The sequence below is a fragment of the Gadus macrocephalus genome, chromosome 4, assembly GCF_031168955.1.
Source record: "Gadus macrocephalus chromosome 4, ASM3116895v1".
In the NCBI taxonomy this organism is placed as follows: Eukaryota; Metazoa; Chordata; class Actinopteri; order Gadiformes; family Gadidae; genus Gadus; species Gadus macrocephalus.
The window spans coordinates 9,807,390-9,819,377 of record NC_082385.1 but is presented as its reverse complement, the minus strand read 5'-3'; the positions used below and the strand labels follow the sequence as shown (position 1 = coordinate 9,819,377).

At 46.3% G+C, this 11,988-nt stretch overlaps 1 protein-coding gene across 1 annotated transcript in view; it reads left to right on the top strand.

Annotated features, from left to right (window-relative positions):
• The first annotated feature begins 7,393 nt into the window (after nucleotides 1–7,393).
• Nucleotides 7,394–11,988, top strand: part of LOC132454854 (matrix metalloproteinase-17-like) — a 46,344-nt gene continuing 41,749 nt past the window's right edge. The window contains exon 1 of the mRNA XM_060048404.1: nucleotides 7,394–8,012. Within this exon, the coding sequence (XP_059904387.1) occupies nucleotides 7,866–8,012 (147 nt within the window). The 5' untranslated portion in view covers nucleotides 7,394–7,865. The remainder of the gene's footprint in view (nucleotides 8,013–11,988) is intronic.

Here is an 11,988-nt window from a genome sequence, read left to right as displayed (position 1 = left end):
AAGGGGCCTACAGGGATTACATTGTGATCTGCTTATCATGAAAGGACGAGACAAGCCTCCATGTATCTATACCATGCAGATCCATAACCTCTTAACCTCTCCTGTTTCAGTATTCCTCTCCTGTGCTGCTTCTGCTCAGACACCAGGAGACTCGCAGGAAACATAAGGCGGCATAAATGGATCAGGGCACGAAAACATACTTTCACGGCTGTGGTGTGGCCGGCGTGCATTGAGGTAGAACAGGGTGTTATGCTGGGCTTTTTTTTTTTTTTATATATTTTGCATGGATGACATATGGCAAACCGCTCCTTGATGAGGATGTCACGAATGATGGACTTGCGGCTGTCGCGGAGCATCTGGTCTGACCACACACACATACACACACCCACAAAAGCACCTCGGCTGTTATCAACTTGTAAGAAATGCACTTCATAATAAGCCCTTATTAAGTAGTGATGCTTCATTACTGGAGGACATGATGAAGTGGGCGCGTGTACAATAAGAAAGTGTTATTAATAGACGGAAGGAACTTAACGGCGTGCGACAGAGGACTTGCTTGGATGTGAGCCGTCCACCTGTATGACTTCATGAAGGATAATCTGTCTGTGGAGCTAACTAGCAGAGTCAAATGCTCTGGAGACAGAGGGGTGGGTGGGCTATTCAGTTTTTATCACTCACTCAGTGGATCAGGGGAGGCAGTCGGCGAGATTATTAGCTGATGCAATCCACTGAGGGAAGCAGGGGCGAGAGGTGGAGGGAGAGAGGTAAAGGGGCAGAGAGAGAGAGAGGGAGAGAGACCGACGGATGGACTGACATGGTGTATCAGTTTCCTATAAATGTCTCCTGTAGTTTGTTAACTCTTAACTGGCGTGCGCGGCTCGTAGGAATCAAGAGAACGGAGGTTGCATTTCGGTAGCTGGGATAAGCAATGACCTTCTCTCACCCTCATTCTGCAGCGTCGCCGCCCATGAGTTCTCATCTGTTAGCGGTTGGTTAATCCAATAGTCATAATCCATTGGGTGCTCAAAGTGAGCTTGCCGCGAATGATGTGCTGCCGTGGCGACGGCTGCGGGCGTTGCGCCTCAGCGATGGACATATTGAGAACACTGGTTGCTCCTGGTGACAATGAGGAGGGGGGGGGGGCTGTTAGTGAGGAAGAGGAGGGGGCATTGGCGAGGAAGAGGAGTCGAGGTGGATGAGGAAGAGGGGAGGTGGGTGAGGAAGAGGAGGGGAGGTGGGTGAGGAAGAGGAGGGGAGGTGGGTGAGGTAGAGGATGTTGATGTGAAAGACGATGGGAGGTGGGGGAGGAACAGGATGGGGAGGTGGGTGAGGAAAAGGAGTCGAGGTGGATGAGGAAGAGGAGGGGAGGTGGGTGAGGAAGAGGAGTGGAGGTGGGTGAGAAAGCGGGGGGGGGGGGTTAGCAAGGATGAGGGGATGTATGTGAGGAAGAGGAGGGGGGGGTTTCAGTGAGGAAGAGGAAGGGGTGTTAGTGAAGAAGAGGAGAGGGGGTCAATGAGGAGAAGGAGGGGATGTAGGTGAGGAAGAGGAGTGCAGGTGGGTGAGGAAGAGGCGGGAGGGATTGTCTGTTCTCGTACATCCAGACTGAAGGACAGTGTGTGCAGGGCATCAGCCACTTGAACAGCCGCTGACGTCCATTAGCCGTAACTCTGCTCTTCTTCCTTTAATGCCACATGAACTTCTATTCTAATATTGTTTCTATATTTTTGATATAATTTTGTTTTTTGCTGCCATGTGTTGTTGCCTGTGGTAAAATATGTTAACATATATACAAACTCGCTCTTAAAGTAGAATTAAAAAATGTCCTATATTATATACGGTGGACATCGATATCATAGCATATGTTCTCGCGTATAGATTTGATATGTTGCCTAGGGCTACAGGGATAGCCCTAGCTACAGTTATCTTGCTCAAGGATAAAAGGATAGCCATAGCTGCAGTAGATGTTGATCAGGGCTTGAGGATATAGGGATATCCCTAGCTACATTAGGTGTTACTTAGGGCTTACAGGCTCCAAGGAAAGCCTTAGCCACATTCGATGTTGCTTAGGCTACAGATTACAGGCTATCAGGGCGAGCCTTAAGATAGTTGCATTTGGTAGGGTGCTGGTGACTTGCATGTCTTAAGCTTTTCATCGCCCAGTTTGATCCTGTTTCTCTGTGTACCTGACAATGATCTAGCTTAACTTTAACCCCTGTGAGAGAGATGAGTGGGAGTTGGTCAGGAAGAAGAGGGGATGTCAGTGAGGGAGAGGAGGGGTGTTGAGGAAGAGGAAGTCGCTGACTAAGAGGAGGATATGCTACTGAGGAAGAGAAGGAATGTTACTGAGGTAGAGGAGGATATATTACTGAGGAAGAGGAGGATTTGTAATTGAGGTAGAGGAGGGGTGGTACTGAGGAAGAGGAGGATATTTTACTGAGGAAGAGGAGGATATGTAATTGAGGTAGAGGAGGGGTGTTACTGAGGAAGAGGAGGACATTTTACTGAGGAAGAGGAGGATATGTAATTGAGGTAGAGGAGGGGTGGTACTGAGGAAGAGGATGACATGTTACTGAGGTAGAGGAGGACATGTTTCTAAGGAGGGCCTGATCCTGATGGAGGTCCTGCAAGAGAGGAGAGGAGGGGGGAGGAGGGAGTAAAGGGGGTGTCCCAGTCATACTGATCAACCGGCCAGTGGAACCAGGGGGGCGGGTTGAGAGGCTGGTGGGTTAGCCTGCTTGGCTGCCTCTTCTGTTGGGATGCCCAGCCTTGGGGAACACTGCCCCGTGTGGAGGACACGGGGCAGAGGGAGAGCTCTGCAGCTAAAAGGATTGGAAACGTGAAGGAAGAGAAAATAGATACATGAATGGCATCTGAGGAGTAGGGCCGTGCTGGGAATAATTCAGGACGAGGTAGGAAAATGCCATCGGTTGGTGACATCAAACTAGTTGTTCGGATCCGGTTTTTCGTCTAAGATCAGAATCTAAGCCAACATGCGTTGGAAACTGTTGGTCTGATGACGGCTGATTAATAAACAATCATCAATAGATTAAAGATTATTATATTAAATGGAAGTGGTCGGTTTCAAAGGAGCATACAGGTATGGGTGATCAAACCAGGATAACCCTAGTCTCTTCTGGCTTCACGAAACGTTGATCACTAATATAATTTATGAAGATGCCTTTGTGCTGATTCTGCCTAAGAGCATCTGAGCTGCATCGCCGGCAGAAGCATTTTGGTCTCTTTGATAAAACATTTTGTGAAGTACTTGTTTTTTGTCCACAAACTCTGTACGGATGCGACCCGCCTTGATTCTAAAAGAGAAAGTGCCTCTTTGTTATGTTTCAGTGGAGCCAGGAGGGACAGTTTACGAGTGTCTGATCATCCAGATGCGTATTGTCCTTTAAACGTGTTTTCTTTACGGGTCGACAGAGAAATGATCATTGGAAATTGAAATCTATGATCTTGAGCAAAAGATGGCCTTGCTTGAGATATTAGGGTCATGACTGGTCTCTGGTGATAGTTACGTTACCCCATACTGTATCCTGTATGATAAGACTAGATGGTCTTCTCTGGCTGAGAGAGGTATAAACCATCGGTATTTGTTTATTTATAAAGCCATTGCCGGAAAAAAATATTTTTTTATTAAATCAACCCACTCTATTTTCCTCGTTCCAGAACTGATCTTGGAAGGACAGCTTCAGTAAAGCGGAGTCATGGAATATCTTGATCAAGCAACGTCACCTGAACACAGATTTTGGACATTTTAGGAATGTATTTTTACAAATTCATAATTCATTATGGTGTAGTCTTGGTGTGATTGTAAATGAAGGTCCCTCTTCCTCTGGGACATTACATAAAGATTGATTTTTTTATATATTTAGCAATGTCAATATTTGGCATTGATTGCCTTTCCTTGTCAATGTACAATGAGTGGTGGACTGTCAATTTCGATATTGACACTCGGACTCCAGCTCTCACAAATTAACTTCCGCTACAACGGAAGCAATAAAGAAACCTTCCTGTACCGTCCCTCAAGGGCCAATCCCACACACACACACGCACACGCACACGCGCGCACACGCACACGCACACTCTCTCTCTTAACCAACAAATGAGTTAACTGACAAAGTGACTACCTAACTAGCTGACTGACTGAGATTAACAGTGATTGGTAAGCACAGCCCACCAGTGTCTGAAAAAGCCGACATTAACAACATCATTGAGGGAAATAAAGCTGGCTCTGTACTCTGTCCCTACACCACCAATCTTCATACACGTGTTAAATAATGCCAGCCAAGGGCTTCAACTCAGTCAAAACTGTAATTATCTGATCTGTCCATCTCTCGATGGCAGAATAACGAAGACGAAATGGCTCTTGCTCCCGGAGACTCAATAATGACTGTTTAAACTTTGCCCAAAATTAAAATGGAGTGCCGAAAAGTGTCATTAATCTTCGAGTGCCTTTCTTTCTCCCTACTTAATCAATGAGAACCATATTTAAACATGAGTTTGTCAGTGTGAAAAATATTGAAATCAAATACTGAGTTTGTGCAGGGAATGGAGTAATGAAGTGGGAGTGGTTGGCATCTGCTTGAACTGAGAGAATTCCATACTTCATGAGAAATAAATGACAACTATGCCTATTATGAATAAGATGTTTTAGTCTATCAGCCGGAATTTTTTGTAAACACACATACGCACACAGACCTTCACACACACCTTGGCAACAATGACTCAATTACTCACTCACGCATGCTCAGCAGCACACACACTTATACACACACACACACACCTACGCACATCCACACACTCCCTTACAAACTCGAGCACCCACAAACGATTATGCACACTAACTCACTCACCTGAGCACCCACACACTTATACACACACACACACACACCTACGCACACCAACTCACTCACACACCCACACACACCCACACACACACACACACACACCTACGCACGCCATCTCACTCACTCACTCACTCACTCACTCACTCACTCACTCACTCACTCACTCACTCACTCACTCACTCACTCACCCACTCACTCACTCACTCACTCACTCACTCACCCACACACACATATTCATGAGTTGTATCACACTGAAGCGTTACTACATTCAGAGCCGATTGCATGTCTACAAATAAACGACAATGTTAAACCATCCGATGAGTAATGGCCATCAGCTCATCTGGGGATGAGGAATCCATTATTCCTGTGTGCGCTTTTCATTACGAACGCTCACAATTACTGTGTGATTGTGATGTGGTTTCACTAAGTGTTCTGCTGCTTTGCTTATCCTTTCAGGAGATGGATGAGCCAGCATAAAAAGAAAAAAAACTAGAAAGAACATCTGCATTGAATAATGGGTGAGAAATGTATCATTCAGCCAATAGACCCTTTCCACTGAGGTGTCAACGTAGGACAAACACAGATGTCACTCACAACACTTAATATGAGTCTCATGGATATACCGGGGCACTGGGAGAAGATATCTCCACTAGTTTAGTCTACATTTATTTTTTCTACATTTAGGGAATTGAGCAGACGCTTTTATCCAAAGTGACTGACAATAAGTACATGCATGTCATAAGAAAGTGAAAAAATATATCGCTGTCACCTGCTGTTGTAAGACCTGTTGTAAGGATGTTCATAGAACCAAATGCAAAGGACTAACAATCGTTAGGTTAACCCCTACTCAAGATATACAACTAAGATAGCTAGGATAAGTCTACTCGTCTACTATCAGCGCCCTGGTGCATCACAGCAGCAGACCTGTAGTCAGTGTGATGAGGAGCACCTGTGTCTTCATCCCAGCCCTTTGCTTTGTTTGAACCCCAGGCACTCCGGAGCCCTTGACATGCCGGAGAAGGAGCCATTAATAAGAGACGATGTGGAGAGAAGAGGGCCAAGCGTGAAATTGTCAATCTGGAAGGGCTGTGTTACCATGTCCTGGTGGGTCTCTCCCACCGAGACCCACCGCTGGCCGATGGGCAGGGGGGCTCCCTCGTCAGGAGTTTAGGAGGGATCAAATAGCGGGACGTAAGGTCAGTCTATCAGCATTAAAATCATTCCTATTTTTAAATGGTAGGTCACCCGGTGTGGCAGGAGAACTTCCTGCCCAGGAGATTCCAAAAAATGCAAACTGAGGTAGTTTTTGTTTTTGAAGTTGTTAGGTGTGAGGGTGTTGTCAGAACAGGGGCTATTCTTAGGATGTGTGCACAGCCGATAGAAAAACATCCTCTTTGGAAAGGAATTTTTAGCAGAAGTAGGTCTATACCTCTGGTATTGTACAGTTTCCCCTTTTGTAAAACTTTCTATATTTTCTTTGAAATGAACACACAAATCTTCTCATAAGACCTTGTGAGACCCAAACTGAAGAAAAATATTTCTTTGTGCAGGCCTGCCATTTAATGTATTTTTTCACCCTTTACCCTTTATTGTATGACAATGTTTATATGTCAAGCCCTTTGAGTCTGCCTTGTGCATGAAAAGTGCTATATAAATAAAGTTGCCTTGCCTTGCCTTGCCTTAGGCACCTGATTGACGGATCAAATGAATCAGATTTTAAATGAAAACTCATCTCGTTTTCTTGGCATATTTTAATGGGTTTGTTTCAAGGGAAAAAGTGTTATAATAACTGAGATATTTCGTGCAATACTGATATCCCAATATGCTAATTCAATAAAATATACCTACCATTCTAACAAGGTGAATAAATACAGTAGCTACTTATTTAGGTATAATTTTCAAACGACTGTTTTTATCATTTAAATGGATTATTATCCAATCATACTCCGTTAGTAGCCTACTTTGTACCACTCAAACTCGGATTTGCTATGTCACAATGGTTATTTCATGATAAATGACTAATTTCAGGACTACAAAGCCACTCAAAGATAAACGGTAATGAATTATTGCCCTGCTTAGAGCAGGTGAAATGAGCAACCCTTCTCCATCTGTGAAACGATGTCAACCTCATGCATTATGTCCTTTGAAATCATGACAAAAACCTTTTAAACTTTGGGTATCACAAAACAATTAGAAAGGCGGTGAGATGTCACAGTGGTGGATGTGGCATCTCTAAAATAGAAGGTGGCACAAAATCAATTCAGTCAATTTTTTCCCAGGAATTAGCAATCCTGTCTTCTCCTCCTCACTGCCAAGGATGCATCTCCTGCTATTACCAGTTCATACTACTTAAATATACAAATCCCACAATTAGCTTTACTAACAACACTGCTTCTCCTAAAAAGCCTGCCAAAGAAAGGGGCCTCATAGTGAAGACTGGGAGGTTACGTAGTCCCCTCCAGTCTTACATCTGTGTATGCCCAAACCGCGTAAGACGCACGTCACGAGCTCCGACAGGCACCGCTCTGTGCGGAAGGCGCTTTAATTCCCCCGCCCGCCCAGCCTCGTGCCAAAGCATCTCCGCGGCGCGCGCCTAAGATCAGGCTCCGCTCGCGCCGAAGAAACCGCTCGCGTGGGGAGGCATTTATTTCACGCTCGCGTAGGAACGTCCAAAAAGGGGCGAACTTTGTGTTATTGCTAAGGGCATCTTCGTGGGTGGACTTTGCGAAGAGTAGTTTTTATTTTTATCTTTTTCATTATTGCATGCTGTGTGACCATACATGTGCCTGGGTGAAAAAAAACGCAACTCCTTGGGTTGAAAACCATTTGGCATGAGTAGGATCCACTTCGGCCGTGCTGTGTAATGTGCTTTACGTGTTTATGGGCAACAGTAAGACGGACTGATTTGCCCAGATCGTTCCGCAAATGCGAGGAGCCGTGGACTGTGGATTTATCCCGTGGACCCGTGGGCTGCCGGAGTGGGAGACCAGACCGTTGTAGTTGGACAGCATGATCTCTCCGGTGTTTCACAAGTGGAGGAGCGCGCGGTACTTGGGGATTATTTCCACGGAGATGTTCCTGCTGCCCCTGATCTGCTTCTTACATTCGGCCGGAGCGGCGCCTCCCCTGACTACGGAGCAGCTGGACATGGGGGTGGTGAGTAAAGACCCCCGCTCTGTCACTCTCTCTCTCTCTCTCTCTCTCTCTCTCTCTCTCTCTCTCTCTCTCTCTCTCTCTCTCTCTCTCTCTCTCTCTCTCTCTCTCTCTCTCTCTCTCTCTCTCTCTCTCTCTCTCTCTCTCTCTCTCTCTCTCTCTCTCTCTCAAGACTTGCTCTGAATCCTTCACACCTTGCTGCAAACCCCACTGCAAGGAGCATGTGCACGCACCCACAGCAGCATTTGTGCATGTGTTATAAGACATCCAAGAGAAAATGTCAAAATTGCTTAAACACATTTAGAGTTGGCAATTTCGTTTTGGGCAATGTGCCAGTGCAGCGCATGCATGTTTGATGTGTTAACGGCTTCATTAGCACGCGCCACAGAAAGGTTAGTTCCTCGCGTCTTGCGCTCGGTTGACGTAACATTTTTGAGGAAAGATTAAACTGTACGAGCTGTATGTAACTTTACCGGGGTGATGTGGGGACACTGCCAGATGAACGCTGCGTGACACCACGGAGGCAATCGGGCATGTCATTTAAAAATGAGCAAACCAATTAAAATGTTTGATACATTGTGCCGCTCTTCGATTGGCCAATTAATTTGACATCAATTAGAATAAGCCTAATTGGTTCGTTAATAACGAGGTTGTAATGAAGCCTATTGTGATGACTGCGTGACTATAATGAGTCAAAAAGAAAATGCACATTCGAGGAAAATACGGAAATACGAATATGTCGTTAATTCCCCCCCCCCAAAAAATATTGAATTAATTATGTATTACATTTCTGAAGGACCGCCGAGGTCCATTGTAGAGACTGAATTTATCATCTGAAATTAATCACTCTGCTGAGAGAGAGAGAGAGAGAGAGAGAGAGAGAGAGAGAGAGAGAGAGAGAGAGAGAGAGAGAGAGAGAGAGAGAGAGAGAGAGAGAGAGAGAGAGAGAGAGAGAGAGAGAGAGAGAGAGAGAGAGAGAGAGAGAGAGAGAGAGAGAGAGAGAGACTGTGTCTGTGTCTGTGTCTGTGTCTGTGTCTGTGTCTGTGTCTGTGTCTGTGTCTGTGTCTGTGTCTGTGTCTGTGTCTGGCTCAGCTGGACAGGCGAGGTGTGTGTGTGGGGGGTTTTGAGAGATGTGAGGAAAAGCCCGGTCAACCAGACGTGACAGATGAGCACCCAACAATGCTTTCTGACCCTCACCGATCGGGTCCCTCCCACCCGTTGTCATGCGCTGACTCGCTGCTTTCTCGTGCGTAATTACAGCCGCGAGCGGCAAAGTGCACATGGATAGTTATTATTGTTAGTTTCCTGGATGTTTTTTCCCTGTGCGTCAGCCAAACCAGACGCGAGCAACTGTCAGTTGGAGTGACACACAGACACAGAGACACACAAACGCACGCACACACACACACACACACACACACACACACACACACACACACACACACACACACACACACACACACACACACACACACACACACACACACACACACACACACACCGAGAACACAAGTTCTCAATGTTAAACATTACCCCGATAGTTGTTTATGTTCCATTCACACCTTTCGCCTCATGTCTAACTGAGTAGCAACAGCGTCTCCTCAGAGCAGATTATGGTGGTGGTGGTGGTGCTGATGATAGTGTTTCTACCACACGCAGCACCTGAAGAAGGAGGCAAACCTGCCCAAATGCATTCCTATCATTGTTCTCTGGGGTGCTGCTTTAAAAGAGATTAAGTTAAACATATAGCCAGAACATTGTCTCGTCGGTAATAAGCTAGCGTACGATAAGGAGATCCCTACTTGACCTACATTCCTTCATAGTCTAATAATTCAGCGTTCTGGTTTCATACTGCATCATATTGGCTTCTGTTCCGTGGGGATCCCGTTTTGTTGTGTTTAGCTGTTAAATTATTAACCCTGGTGCAAACTCTTTGTGTGTGCACGTGTGTGCACGTGTGTGTGTGTGTGTGTGTGTGTGTGTGTGTGTGTGTGTGTGTGTGTGTGTGTGTGTGTGTGTGTGTGTGTGTGTGTGTGTGTGTGTGTGCGCCATTCTCTTGAAGTGCGTATCCCTCTGGGAGTTGGCAGAGCAGCGAGGAACGCACCCGGCCTGCCCAGCTTTAATACAGATCCTCATTTTGGTTTGTAATTTCCTTAATGAGAACACCATCTGGACACACACACACACACACACACACACACACACACACACACACACACACACACACACACACACACACACACACACACACACACACACACACACACACACACACACACACACACACACACACCTCTCCTTGCTTCTTGCAACATATTTGGCTTTCTTTCATCTCAAGTCAAGTGCATTCTATGTGTCAAACCCTCAGAGATGTTCTCCACAGACTTCACAGGTCCCCCCCCCCTCCTTAAGCTTAAGGATCTAAAGGACCAGTAACCCCTCTGGGACGACCACTAGATCAACCCCTCCTTCCAGGGGTAATTAGAAGGGCAGTAGGTGCTGAGCCGCACGTGTTATGTTGGCATGCGAGCACCGAAACAAAGCAGAGACTGAGATTGAGTGACAGAATGACAAGTATTGTTTTTGCTCATCAGGGTAAATTTCAATATTTATATAAAAATAACAGGACGTTTTTTAGGAAGTTTCACACACATTTGCCAGAAAGTGTGTTCTAGTTGCAAATGGGCTGTTTGTCAGGTCCGCAAAACGTCTGTGAGGACCCAGAGCCCTCAGCTGGCCTCCCAGTCCCCAGCTGGCTCCACAGAGGGGTCCTCACCCCACCTAACCCCTCTCTCCCTGGAGAGACTGGGCCTGCTTTAGACTGCCTTTGTTGTGGTCCCTGTTCCCCTTCAACCTACGTCAAACAGCCTCACCCTGACACACCCTAACCCCCGGCCCTAGGGAACAGGCAGCGCAGGTACCAACACTGGCGCTGGACTAATGGCTGCACAAAACAGAATCACCGTGCACGCGCACACACACACGCACGCACGCACACAGACACAAATTCATACACACACATATTCATACACTCATACACACACAAATTCATACACACACATATTCATACACACACACAGGAGGGGGTCAAGGAAAGGGAGGGTTAGGCTAATGTGCGGGAGCAGTCTGGTCTCCTCCAGTTAAACAAGCAGCTAACACAAAATCAATGCTGCTTTCTGCTCCGGTGAGTCTGCCATTTCAGGCTCTAATGAAACAGCCCGGAGACGCACACCTGCACACACCGCTGAAGAAGCGCAGTGTCTCCATTGTGCTACACAGATGTGGCCCTCAAACCAAACAGACAACCAGAGACGCTCTGTATGCAGGCAGTACCACCACTGCCCATTTGGGGCCCAACGTGCAATTGCTTTGTGGTCTGTGCATTTGTAATTATTACATCTCGTGTCCTGGCGATTGATTACAACTGATTATAGCCATCTCAGGCGGATTTAGACCGTGAAACCCTGTGCGGCTGGCCGTGTATTGGCTCTACATAACGTCTCTGTGGTAGTTTAGTGTTGGTCTAAATGTAGACGTGGTTTAAGGCTGTGTGATGAAGGGAACATGGACACGCGCGCAGGCTCTCCGGTCTACTTTCGGTTGTTCGATTAAATGGGGTTCCCTGTGGACCCAGTGAACCGCTCGTGATTGGCTGAAGAGATTCAACCCAAAAAGTGTCTAAATGTTAAACTTCCCCCTTCCCACCAGACACGTGGTCTCGCGATTGGCAACGCCTCCCATTCAGTTTCAATCGCACGCGATTCCCATTTCTGCTCACTTTTTCTCAATATAAAATACAATCTGCTTGTGGTTTGGGCCGCTCACAGGCCTTCCAGAAATAATAATATAACGTTTCGCCTACTCGTATTTATAGTTATAATTGAGCTGCGGTTACTTTTTGGTGTCTCTATAACCACGTTTCCAGCAGTTTTCCCCTCGCTTTGAAGTCGGTAAAATGCCAAGCGTGGCTAACGGCGCC